This window comes from Wasmannia auropunctata, unplaced genomic scaffold, assembly GCF_000956235.1.
Source record: "Wasmannia auropunctata unplaced genomic scaffold, wasmannia.A_1.0 LD336023.1, whole genome shotgun sequence".
Lineage (NCBI taxonomy): Eukaryota > Metazoa > Arthropoda > Insecta > Hymenoptera > Formicidae > Wasmannia > Wasmannia auropunctata.
This window is the reverse complement of record NW_012026867.1, coordinates 1,409,982-1,423,494: the sequence shown is the minus strand read 5'-3', so window position 1 is coordinate 1,423,494 and position 13,513 is coordinate 1,409,982. Positions and strand designations below refer to the sequence as shown.

Sequence of the window (13,513 nt, the reverse complement as noted above, 5' to 3'; positions counted from 1 at the left end):
ACAAATTTATATGTATACACGGAAAGAACAATTTTGTTAAAAAGATCTAAAAAATTTTACTAAAAACAGATCTGAAAATAATTTTTTGTTGAATCATCAAAATAATTTGTTGGAATGTTAAAACTGATAAACATTGCTATAAAACGTTTTGATTTTCTAGCAATCACTTTGACTTTTAGACAAAATTATTTCGATTATTGAACAAACATTATTTTCAGATCTGGATTCAGCAAAATTGTTCTTTCCGTGTATATATTTTTTTATGCAAATTCTTTTATCTATACACGGAAAGAACAATTTTGCTGAATCCAAATCTGAAAATAATTTTTGTTCAATAATCAAAATAATTCTATGCGAAAGTCAAAATGATTGCTAGAATATCAAAACATTTTATAGCAATGCTTATTAGTTTTAACATTCCAACAAATTATTTTGATGATTCAACAAAAAATTATTTTCAGATCTGCTTTCAGCAAAATTTTTAGACCTTTCGACAAAATTGTTCTTTCTGTATATATATATATGCGTATACATCTTTGTCCTATATAGACGTATATGAATAAACTATCTACTGTGCTTGTTTTCATATATACAGATATTATATAAACACCGAAGGAAGGTGGGGGGAGGGAGAGGGGAATAATCATCTGCGTATCGCTTTTCTTTCAACACATTTAACACTCGTCGTGCGCGCGACTCTTTCGAATGTACAAACGGATATAATTCGTGTTTTAACGCGCCCGACTCGCTTGCGTTTGTGAGAAAGAAAAAAAGAAAAACCTTTTCTCGCATTTTAGCGGATAAGAATGGAAAAGATTGCATTGTAATCGAGGCACCTTTACGAGTAGCGACGTGCAATTCGCGGAAGGAGAAACGTAAAAGAAACAATAGCTTTTATTAATCTTGTAAACAAAGACATTGCTCGTCATATTCCAATAAATACTCCCCCGAACTGCAGCAAATAAGATATTTTCTCCGAGGGACGCGATGTATTTTCCATCTCGGTCAGTTAGTTTTAAGCCGCTGACGCTTTGATCCGTAACGAAACAGAGGGATTTAACTGCGAGGTGGATTCTAAAATGAAACGCAGGTTCTAACCAGCTGTAATGGTATCGAGAGATAAATCTGTTTCCTGAACTGTGCATGTTGATTCGATTGTGTGCGTTGCTCGAAAATTTATGAGCGTGTCGGCGAATATATCTCACTCGCGGCAATATTAATATCCTTTAAAAACATAAATTGTCAGAATATAAAATATCTTAAAGACATAAAATATGAATTATAGAAATATCGAAGATATATTTTAAAATAATCGCGCTCTCTCGTGTGAGAATCGAAATTGAGAAAAATCGTTGTAGAATTTACTGGTTAAGGAAAACATCATTTATTAAAGGCTGAACAATATAACATCTCGTTAATTAAAGTTTGTAATCTCCGACGGCGAGTTCACGACTGCGTTTTGCATCGCCTCTAGCTTTGGATGTAAACAACTTTCGCATCCTTTGTCATGCAATTACGCATTTTCTCTCGTTCTCACATAGAATTGTGGAATATCCAGAATGTACTACAGCTCGCGTTCTTAATTATAAGAGAGATTATTTAACATAGTTGGAAAATCTTTTTTGTTGAAAATATTAGGGTGGCTTTTTTTTTGCAGAACTATCGCAACTGAAAAACTTTTTGTAAGTCAAGCTTCAATAGAAAAATTACTGGCAAAACTTTACTCGTCCATCTTGTTTTATGATCATCAATAGACACTTTCTTTTATTAAAGACAGATATTATTTTGAAAGAATTTTAATTTGAAGTTCTGTGTCAAATTCTAATACCAAAAAATAAAAAATTATGAAAAATGGTAGCATCGTGATAAACTTCTGTTAAACAAAAAAATTGGTTTTAAATTAGCCAGAGAGTTACGCTTGCAAGTTTAAATTTATAGTAGAAGCACCCTGTTCATTTTGTTTTGCTTCCTGTTTTCCCACTACTATTCTCTGTCAGAGCTAATTAAAAGTATCCGGTACAGTAAGTAGATTACGTTACGTATCAACTCTGTTCTGTTTTCCACTCTCCGGACCAAGGCAACCCATCATGTAACTTTTACGACTTTCTATCGAAAATCCCTGATCGCAGTTTGGCCTTTTGATTTCTATATCGATCTTCGATGGTTACAGGGACGAAAAACAGCCGGAAAATGCTTAGAATTTCGGCAGCCTCGTCCTACATACATGCGATCAGATATGACGTTCCGTTTCGCCTTCAAAATACCAAAAGAGCGCTGATAGTTGAGGTAGCTTTTCGTGCACGTACGATCACAGGACGAAGGACGAGAGCATGCCTTCCGATCAATGATTCAAGTCGTATCTAGACTGAACAAACGTGCGCGAACAAATATAAGTACTCGCGACGCCGCCGCGCGGGCCGTTTGCACTCACTGAGGCAAGTTGTTTATCCGTATTTGTTCGCACTTGTTTGCTTGCTCCGGATACGGCTTGATGAGCTCCTAGGCACGTGATCGGTCCTCCAACGCGGTAGAATAGAATATTGATTTAAGCGCGCGGATCTGTACGGGGTACGAAACATTTGGAATAAAAATATATCGAAGCGTTTCTCGTATATACACATATCGAAGCAGAGCATTGCAGTATCGCTAACGATGTGTAGCTTCCTGGTCTAGCCATTTTTGTATTGTAAAACGACGCCGGAAGGTATAAAGAAAATTCCCTTTTAAATGGTAATGGCTTTCTGGCTTTACGATCAAATATCGCGTGTTATTGAACGCCGGCGTTTGCGATATTTATGGCCTTTTATGTTACTAAGCCAATGATCTCTCTCGATCACCCGTGTGTGGGCGACACGGTGAAAAAATCCGCCGCGTTCTTGCCGCGTTTTTTGATGCACGAAATGTCACGCGAATCAGTTGTTTGCGTAGGTTAATTCAAAAGTTTATAATACCTTCGCTCAATCTCTTAATGGACTGATTAAATAAAATGTAATGTTATTCAATATTGAGTTAAGATTTTTGCAAAATTAAACTTACACAAAGTACAAATTGAAATAACTTGTTCGACTAAAGAAAATGAAATTAAATCTACTGCCTATATCACGGTTGCCTTTTAAGGAGTATTGTGCCGGACATGTATTAGTGTTCTGCTAAAAGATCATTAATTTTAACCATGCTACTAAAGATTCTTAAAAAGATCATCAAAATTGACTTTTCTGCCGGAGATTTTTTCATTGGAAAATGAAAAACCCAAGAAAAATCATTGTGTTTTCCCAAAAAGAAGGTTGAGAAAATTGAAAAGCGCTCGCCCGGAGATTATTTTCGTGTGCCGGACAGCCGGAAATTCGTCGAAAAAGCCGGGCGAAAACCGGAGAGGTGCAGGCGACCGTGCTGCCTACCCGTAATCGGGGCGTCGATTTATGCCCAGTACGCTGCAGTGACGATATTTTTACAATAATTTCGGACGGTTATAAAATTACAGGTGGATCGGGCGGAGAAGGAAGAAGGGCAGGGAGAGGGTGGTCTGGTGCCATCTTGCAGCGGTGCTTCCGGTTCGAGGATGGGCCCCGGGCCCGATTCCGGCAGCAGCGCTCCTTCTTCGGTTCCGCAATCGCTGGCTACCTCGAGAGACGACGAAGACGACGATGACGAGGAGAGCAGCGGTAGGCGGTCCAATGGCCACGGAGGATCGAGGTTAGTCATACTCGACGCATCCTTAAATCCCGATCATTCCTGATGTTAGCCCTTAGCATTTTCGCAGATCGAAAGCCGACGATCTCGCGCAATAGACTAAGTTTCTTGATCCTCCTTTTGGTTTCTGATACGAGCAGGTTTCCGTGTTACGCGTTCGAATATTAAAATTCTTTAAATCAAAGTGCATCTATATATTTAAAATATATGTACACGGAAAGAACAATTTTGCTGGATCTTCAGATCTGAAAATAATTTTTGTTCAATAATCAAAATAATTTTGTTAGAAAGTCAAAATAATTGCTAGAATATCAAAACGCTTTATAGCAATGTTTATCATTTTTAACATTCTAACAAACATTTTTTGATGATTCAATGAGAATTAATTTTCAGATCTATTATTCAGGAAAATTTTTAAACCTTTCAACAAAATCGTTCTTTCCGTGTATAATTAATATATTTTGAAATATATCGTATTTTGTTATATTATGAGAAATAAATTACACGTTATTCAAATGAAATTTACGTATCAAAATTTCTGATTGCGAGACATAAATACGTAAACACAGGTTAAAATTACTGTAATTAAGAGATTGCTAGTGCGGAAACTAGCGATTGTCCTTCCCTACAATTTTCTATGAATGCCGTTTCCACGTCCGACATATCGGTTAACAATTTAACGTTAAGCTCATTAAACACGAACTCGTTAACGCGTGTGTTCAGTTACGTGCGATTAAACTCGTAATTATATTTTGCACGTCATGCAATCCGACATGATATCAAAGTTTATAGAATAAATACAGCTATCTGCGCTTCTGTTCGACAACATTTTTTATTCTTCTTTCGCGTGGCAGCTGCATTAAAACCGAAACAATTTGCGCAATTGAGAAATGCATAACGCACACGTTGCGCGATGAATATTGACTGTTATAATATTGCTGCAATTTAGGAAACGCGATTGAGAGGAACACGGAAATTTGCCTATGCACCACACACGCGCATTTGCTCGGAGATATGACTATATACCTTATACTTCTCATTTAGGGGGACAAAACTCTATACTTCTCGTCCCTTTGTGCAATTGATTAATTGCGTATTAATTTAAGCGCATCAATCAGCCGCACTAATTTAGGTGTCCAATCAAGGAGATCCAATCAATTTCTATAATTTTGACGTGTGCTCGCGTATAGAGGGAAGTTTTGGAAATTGAGACGAAGTGCTGTTGTACTGCTGCTGCTGTTGCTGCTTTTTACGTGAACTGCGAGGAGAGAAATGGTAAAGAGAGAAAAATATTGCAGGTGCATCTCTCCGCGAAGGAGATAGGTTCGTAGGAAATTAGATAACGCTGAACCATATACAAGAATCTCTTTTATCCATTTTCCTCGACATTTTCCTCTCTACTCAGAAAAGAGCGACGTCCGTTCCAGTTAACAGCATCACGCTGTATATAATCTCGGAACTGGTCTGTCTCTTGGTGTCCTTACGCGTGTCGCGTCGACACAAAACACGAGATAATTCGCGCGATACCGAAAATGCAGGAGAACACGCTAAATGTCGTCGTATTTAAGTAATTTCATTACTAATTATTGCCTCGAATTTCGTTGCGATCGTGACAATAATCAGTTGTGGCTGTGACTTCTTCTGCGACGTCTGTGCCTGGTGCAAACTGCAATACATTGAAAATTTAATTCGATACTTTAGCTTGCGTTTGATCCCGTTTGTCGGGAGAGTGCTTTAAGTGCCGCTAATGATTTTGCTTTCAACGCGCATTAATATCTAAACGATAAATACGGCAGTCTGTGTACGTAGCGATATACGATATTTAGGATATTCCAGGGGATTATGCGCCTTTTAGACTCCACGATATAAACTTACTCTGATAAACCTTCCGCTACTTTAGTCAGTAAAAAAATAGTCTCCCATTTAAACACGATACGTAATTAAAGTCCTTACAAATTTGTTTAATCATAAGGTTTTCTTTTACACAATGTCACGCTTTCGACAAAGCTTGTATTTACTGCAGATATTCAAGATTAATATCCTGCTTTTCCGCCTCAATTGGAATCGCGGAGATCAAAGCTATAAATGTCGCGAGTTAAATAGTGAAAATCTACCTCGCATTTTCATGCGCGGATACTTGAAACGTATCGAATATTTAACAAAACGTATCGAATATTTCAACAAATCTCGCCGCATTATTCTATCCCACATTTGTCGAGACGGCGAAACGTGAAGTTGCAATGCACCGTAGACGCATACCAGCTTCCAAATAGCTGTCGATACAATGATATTAGCGAAATGAAATCCCGCGTGTATCTCACGTTTAATTTATAAACATCAAACAAAGCGTTTTATTAATTACCGCTCGTCTCTCCCTCTCTTCAACTGCGGTAAGTTACACTCGCAGAGTAGCACATCTCGCGTTTAGAGCTATTGATTTACAAAATATTCTTTACGACGCAAATTGCAGTAACTCAAATCACTTTAAGCTAATAGCGGCGCGGTCTCATTATTCGATTTTCGTGTCGCAACGCGCATTTCGGCACGCACGTCACATGCATCGAAAATGCGCTTTCAATACGGCGCGGAGGTAAATTTCAGGCGGAACATTTTGCGATTTCATAATGGATGGAACTTTAATCGGGCGATGATGAATTTGCGAGTGAGAGCCACCCTCTCGTGCTGCAACATTTAAATATATACGTATAGCATTTCCTCCCCCGTCGTCCCTCATAACCACACGCGCACCCGACGAATACACTAATTCCCAATGTGAAATATTTACTGTGTATACAGCATATACACTTTGCTTTAACCGGGTGTTTGTCACAAATAATGACTTTTTTACCCATGATCGTGCGGGCGGCACGTAACAAGATTATCCGATATCTGAATATACGCGGGAAAAATATTGAAGTTGATAGGACTACGATGCGATGGCCGAGAACTTCAAAAGTTCAATTCCTCTCGCACCGTGTAAAGAATCGGAAATTTTACCGAGAAGCGAGGCGCTGCGGGAAATAAAAAATTTTTGTACATTGTAAATCACTAGGTAATGTAAAATTTTTAATGCAAATAGAAACTTTCAAGTCCTTGCGGTCGTGCATATTAGATAGTAAGTATTTTATTTAAATGAGTCATTTAAATCATCCGTATTTTCCGTAACATAATGGAAAACCTAGATAGATACAATCGTACGTTTTGCATAAAATACATGCGCGCTTTATCTGATTATAAATTAAAGGAATGTGCACGAAATGCGGCTAAATTAACAACAAGTTGAGTTGATAAAGAATAACATAATGTTTTTGGTCGCAAGAAGAGTTAATCATACTAATTTTACATTGTACTATTTTTATTCTTACTATATTTATTATATTATATTATTACTATATTTTATTCTTACTATTATTTATTCTTACTATATTTATTAAAATTTAGTTCAATTTATTTTTTATATTTACATTTTATTCTAGAGATCCTCTTTTATCTCTCTCTTTCTCTCTCTCTCTCTCTTTCTCTCTATTTTTCAAAGAAAAAATTTTTTATTTTCCTCTTTTCAATGTTTTTCTCATAAATTTTATGTTAGTCTAATGAAAAATTCAGTCATCCCCCGCAACGAAGGATTTCACGCCAGTCAAATGGAAAATATATCGGTACGTATCAAAGCGGGATAAAAGAGAAGTTTAAGGCTCATCGCGAACCTAACACCTCTCAATTCACCGTGCTTCTTGCAACGAAATGTTTAAGCTCTCAATTGCGGACTCCATTAAAGTTTGCTCTCGAAGTTCGAAAGGACCGAGGCGAGGCTTAATCTCCTTCTTATACACTCGGTTGATCGCGCCGAAGCTTTTTCACAAAGTAGAATCCAACGACCGCGATATTTCTACCTCGTGCAACGGTCGTTTCGCGGTGAAAGCGATAATGGGAATGATAACTCGGGTGAAATCTTGCACGTAAGTAAACGCGAGGAAATATAATCCGCGCGTGGTAAATCCGAGTAGGGAGAAATTTTGCGAAAAAACTTCTCAGTTTACTTCATCAATCATGGATGGGCAAAGGACGTCGTTAAGCTGGATATCGCGCTTAAATAAATCGGAAAAAAATCTGAAAATCGCGAGATCTTGCCTACAGGTACTTGGAAATGCATATACATTTATCGAGTCAAAAGTTGTATATATTGATCTTAATTTCAATGATCTTAATTTTAAAAATCAGAGTGGCAGTATTATTATCAATCATATAATTTCTATATTTCCAAATTTTTTGAGAGTTTCGAATGATACAAAATTCTAAATATAAATATTGGAAGATATTGAAAAATATTGATAGTTAAATCAAAATGATCAAATAAATTGAAAGAAATTTTCGCATTGGCATTACTTCATTATTGCAAATTGATCAATTTTAGCCTTTCGTGTTGCACTACCGGCTCAGAATTAATTGCATAATTAATTGGAATTAAAAGAATGGAGAGCGAAACTGAGAGATATACAACGATTTATACGCTGTTTACTGAAGCCCACAATACGATAACGTTTTCGTATATCGATACGCTGACGAAGTTTACCCTAATGACGTTAGTGCGGCTCTAATAACGCCGATCCCGGCGGTCTCCCCGGCGTGGATTATTACTCTCGGGCCAATTACAGCTCTCACGTTCGACGGAGACGCGACCCGCTTTTCGCTTGGATGCAAAACGTGAGAGATTTTCTTCCGCCTTGGAATTATGTCTCGAGGCAGTATCTCCAGCTTGTCGCCGCGATCGCGACGGGGCATCGTAATGCCGCTTCTCGCGGAGATATCGAGGGAAACAGTCTTTGTCGCGAGGCTGGATTTTTTCCTCCCGAGGAAAGACGTATTTCAATGAGCAAATCTACTTTCAATGAGGACGAAGCTTATATAAAGAGATTGAAGCGATATTCGCGCGATAATGATGATAGATCTTGACTCAGAAATGCATACCTTTTTTTATCCTTTTTTTAAATGTACCTCTTACAATTTCGTTATTAGCATAAATTGAATTACTGTGTAATAATGTAATGTAAAGAACGATATATAAATCTCTTGCGATGTCCTGAAAGAAAGCTATCGGATTCGTTAGATTTGCATTACACTGTGACCATTCCAATTGTCGTACGATACCGCGACTCGAAGTTATTTACTTTTTAATTGAAGCGTGGAAGATTGTAAGTCGAGTGCGCTCGTGCATCTCAAGTAAATCTGTGTAACCATCTCGCTACGAATGTCGTGCACTTTCCGCCTGGGAGAACGTCAGGAGCATGCCGGCGGTGATTTTTAATCAAAACCCAAGTACTCGTTAGATTACGTGATCAACACTGGTACACTACTATAATTGCGGAAAGTTCGTTGGAAGAAGCGTGTACGAGCTCCGTGATTATCCAGGAAACCGGAGTGAGAGCATCGTTGAGTATTTTTCACTGTCAACCGGTAACGTAAATGCTTCATCACGTGTTCCACGTAATTTCCTTATTTCCGTAGAAGCGGAATTTTCAGACCGTTTAAATGTGTTACCGTTTTTAACCTCCCCTCTGACAAAGTCGCGCGTTATATATTATTTTGAAATTATCGTGAACGTATCTTATTTTTTCTTTTATATATTAAATTATTCGTATTTCTTCTTTTTCGCGCGATCACCAAGAATATAAAAAAATATTATCAATGATGAAAGAAAAATTAACCTGTTCTTATTTATTACTGTCTCTTTAGTACTCTCTTTTTCTCTCGTTATAATCTCCCTCTTTCCCTTAATTTTACGATTTCCTGATGAAACAAATTCTTTGAATTGAATTTCGTGAAATTTATTTTGAAAGTTACGCGCTTTGTGCCTCTAAAGAATCTAAAGTAGAAAAGCGAACCGACAATGAGTGTTACTTCATTCTAGAACGAAAATAAGCACTGTATTCTCAGAGTCGTACAATCGTTCTCGACAAAGCGGCCCTCTACGAACATCTGGCAAGCGTGTCGTATTTGCATAGAAAATTTCTCATTTCTCGACATGTTAAGTACGAATGTAGTAGAGTTCATTGCCAGCGTCGACGGTATCTCTGTTCCCGCTGGAAAATATCACGAGCCGGACTATTATTTCCAGTTTTTAAGGATGTCTCACCTCTGACGTCCTAATTTCTCGAATTTCAGCAATTGCAATTGAATAGACGAGGCTCGAACGAGAGACGTTTTCAATTTTCTCTCGAGTTATTCGATAATATCCTCGATTATTTCTCGTATTACAGAAATTTATGTTTCGGCTGTCTCGCTCTTTCTCTCAGCAATTAAATGACTACAACTCAAATAAGACATTTTCAATTTTCTCTCAGATTATTCGATGCCTTTTCCAATAAATTTCGCATTTTCACTTTACCGATGTATATAATATCCAAGAGGCGGAAAATGTCGAAGCGTAAATATAGATAATGGAATGTTAGTCATTAACACCGTCACGACTGTAGAGGTGTGTACGTCGCGCGGCGGAGGTGAACGAGCGAGAATTCAGCGTGTCTTGCGTTTCTCGCCTTTCCGCGCCTTACCTCGCAGGTGTACCTTCATTCCGCGTTGACTTCTCCAGAAAGCAGCGAGAAGCAAACACTCGACAAACAGAATGAGAACTTGGTCGTGTGACATGTGAGATAGCTGCCCTCTGGTATTTTCTTAATACATTATATGTGGGTAAACAGAGACGATATTTTTCGTCTCGAAACTCGATATACCCACCCTCTTCGGGAGGACATAAATAAAATGGAAGTTCGAGTCTCCCAGCGTTGAACCCTGAGACTAGATAACATCCGTTAAATTTATGATGGGCTTTTAACTCGTTGCAGCGCAGATACTGTAAAAATTGATTGCTAATATTACATGCATATGGTATTTATGGCAAAAAGACACGAGAGAAAATTCTTCCATTTTTTTTAACTATATACAAACTGATCGGTTTCGCATACAAAGTGATCTGAAGAATGTCCCCGAATAGAATGTATATATAGTGTTCAATATTTTACCGTAGCACTTTAAACAAGTGAGGAAGTAAGCGAAGGGTAATTTGTAGAATTTTTCATTGCCTCAGGAGAATTACGAGGCCGTCGAGAATACTGAATGTTTTCCTTCTCAGAAAATGTCGACCGTGCTCTCGGACGAATTGAAGAAAGCACGAGAGATTGTCGTATCTCATTAATTCGATTATATTTTTTTTTCAGCTTCGCTCGTGGAATGACGAACATCGCGGTCGAACGCAACCGTGCATGTGGAACTCGCGTTAGCTTTAGATTTAATGAGCACGGTAGCGAAAAGCGGATTCAGCTTCAACCCGTTTCTACATTTAATTCGAGCGGACAAAGAAATCTCGCGTGCTCGGTCGCGATACAGTAAGCACTCTCCCACAAGGGAGCAATTTGGCTGAGAACGTAAGCTGAAAATCGACCTGTATATCTATATACGAGCGACTTAGAACGATCGTATCCTATGTGGCGTATCTCGAAAGGATTTTCGAGTTTGGCGGGGCCAGCGCGTACATAGGAAATTGAGCAGAAAAACTTTTGATTGGATTATTCGTTTATATTGCGCGATGCTTAATAAAGTCAATAAAACAACATCTCCGGCAGGCGACGCGCTAATGGAACGTACGGGTAACGAAAAGGTAAAACAGTTTTCTCGCCTTGGCAGAGAGCCGACGTAATATTGCGAGTTTTCGCGCAAGGGGAAGGAAGAACTTGCGGATCAAGTTAAGTGGGTCAGCCATTGTAAAGTAGGTGAACGGACGTGAAATAAGTAACCGTCTCTCCCTTCAGATACTGTCTCAGATTTCGCGGAAGGTATCTGATATATCGAATATATCTTTTGATGGGATCCAATCGAAAGTTCTTGGCTCGAGTGCCCCTGTAGAGCGCCCCGTTCGAAACTTTGATCAAACGTTTTGGGAAAGGCACCTTGCTACGGACTAACGTCACAGATCGGAACACTTGCCAGAATTAACGTGACGCCAACGGAGGACGTACTCGATGGAAGTCGAGTGTGGCTTTCCGGCGATAACCCTTCTCCTGCGAATTTCTCATGTGTCCTTTTCAAATGAATCATTTGATCTTGATAATCATTTCAAAGGAAACTGAAGAAACGTTGGAAAAAATGGCGTGTATACGAAGCGGGAGATATGCGAGTGTATTTTGTTTGTATATTTTTGCATGTAACTAGCGGATTGAAAATTGAAGATGAATCCTGTTATATGTCCTTCATTTTAACGCAATCAATGTAAATTAAAATTAAATATGGATCAGTCTCTCTCTCTCTCTCTCTTTCTCTTTAATTTCTTATAAAAAAAATTGCAGATTGTATTATTATTCGATGAGTCTTTAAATTAGTTATCAGTGGACAGAGAAATAATAGAATAACTACAGAACAAAACGGGCAGAATAAATATCTTCACCATGCGCACCGAACTTACCAAGGGAGGAAGAGAGAGAGAGAAGGCTGTGAAGGGTGTTCTCTGTTGCAATATTAAAGTGGAATTAAAATTTCCGCCGAGCGCAGAATAATTGGGAAAGGCGACGCAACTAATTTCCAAGTCGAAGTTTTGCGCCCGACAGGGACTCGCGCCTCGCTGCTCCCGCCCGTCCGCTCCCGCGTGCCCGTTTTCCCCCTTCCTCTTCTTCCTGGGCGTCTCTTTTTCGCCGTGACTTCTCAACACGCGTGGAACGTCGCGCGAACGAGGCTTACACTCAGTAAGTTTTGTCTTTATTTATTCAGCGCGAAACCGGGGCTTTACTTCCCCGAACTCCGCGTGGCCAGCTTCCCGTTTTCCCAGACTCCCGCTCGCACCCCTTCCGTCCTTCGTTCCCTCGAACGGCCGGCGATTCGCTGCCGCAGTCGCGTTTCCGCAATCCCGTAGCGGTAAATCGCACTCGGCAGACTGCCGGGCGTTACCGAATTCAGCGCGTCACAGCAATTAATGCAGCGATAGCAGCGCCGGACCGCTGTCGTTGACAAAACGGCAAAATTCTTGTTTTTTTTTTCATGGTTGAAAGAGGGGGAGAGGGTACAAATTAATTTAACGTCGCGTCGCATCGGCCGGCAGGTTTTCAGCCGGCAACTCGTTTTTCACGATGTGATATGGAGATGGGCAGACGGAAAGGAAAGGATGAAGGATTGCCTGTGATTGTGCGCCTGTGTGAGAGAACATGGGATTGACTTGGTGAAAGAGAGAGAGAGAGAGAGAGAGAGAGAGAGGCAGGAAGAGAGAGGGAGAGAGAGAGAAGCATGAGTGATGAAACCTGTTCACGTACTCAACGTTATACGTTACAGACCATAACTGTATTACGTCGCTTTCGTGCGAGATCGTTCCCCGTGATGAGAGCAAAGCTTTTTTTTTGCGAGACCGCCGTTGGCTATAGGCATCCCGAACGTGTTATCGATCACTGTTCAAGACTAACTAACGTACGACCTGAGAATTACAAGTCACGTTGCATTGGGAATTAGTCATTGTTAAGAGAAATACGCGACTGCATATACGGTTTCACGGATTCACAGCTTAAATCCGAAGCATTAAAAGCCCATTTTCTATTTCAACTTGGAATGAAGATTCGAAAGTTCGTGTAGAACGTGGGTTTTTTTTTCCGAGAAAGACTGCTCTGATTTTAAATAAACTTCAATATAGGATTTGTATTCGGAGTTTTTCGCCCTTTCTTTCTGCTTTTTCCTCTTCTTCGCGCTAGGAAGCAGAACTGAGAGTTGACTTTCTTAATATTTTTAAACTTATGTTAGATTTAAATAGATTATTTATCCGCAATATCCTTCGGGCGGAACACCCCCCCCCCCC

At 39.3% G+C, this 13,513-nt stretch overlaps 1 protein-coding gene across 1 annotated transcript in view; it reads left to right on the top strand.

Annotated features, from left to right (window-relative positions):
• The window catches only part of LOC105452995, a 125,341-nt gene that overhangs the window by 68,288 nt on the left and 43,540 nt on the right, over window positions 1-13,513 (top strand). The window contains exon 2 of the mRNA XM_011694630.1: window positions 3,482-3,693. Within this exon, the coding sequence (XP_011692932.1) occupies window positions 3,482-3,693 (212 nt within the window). The remainder of the gene's footprint in view (window positions 1-3,481; window positions 3,694-13,513) is intronic.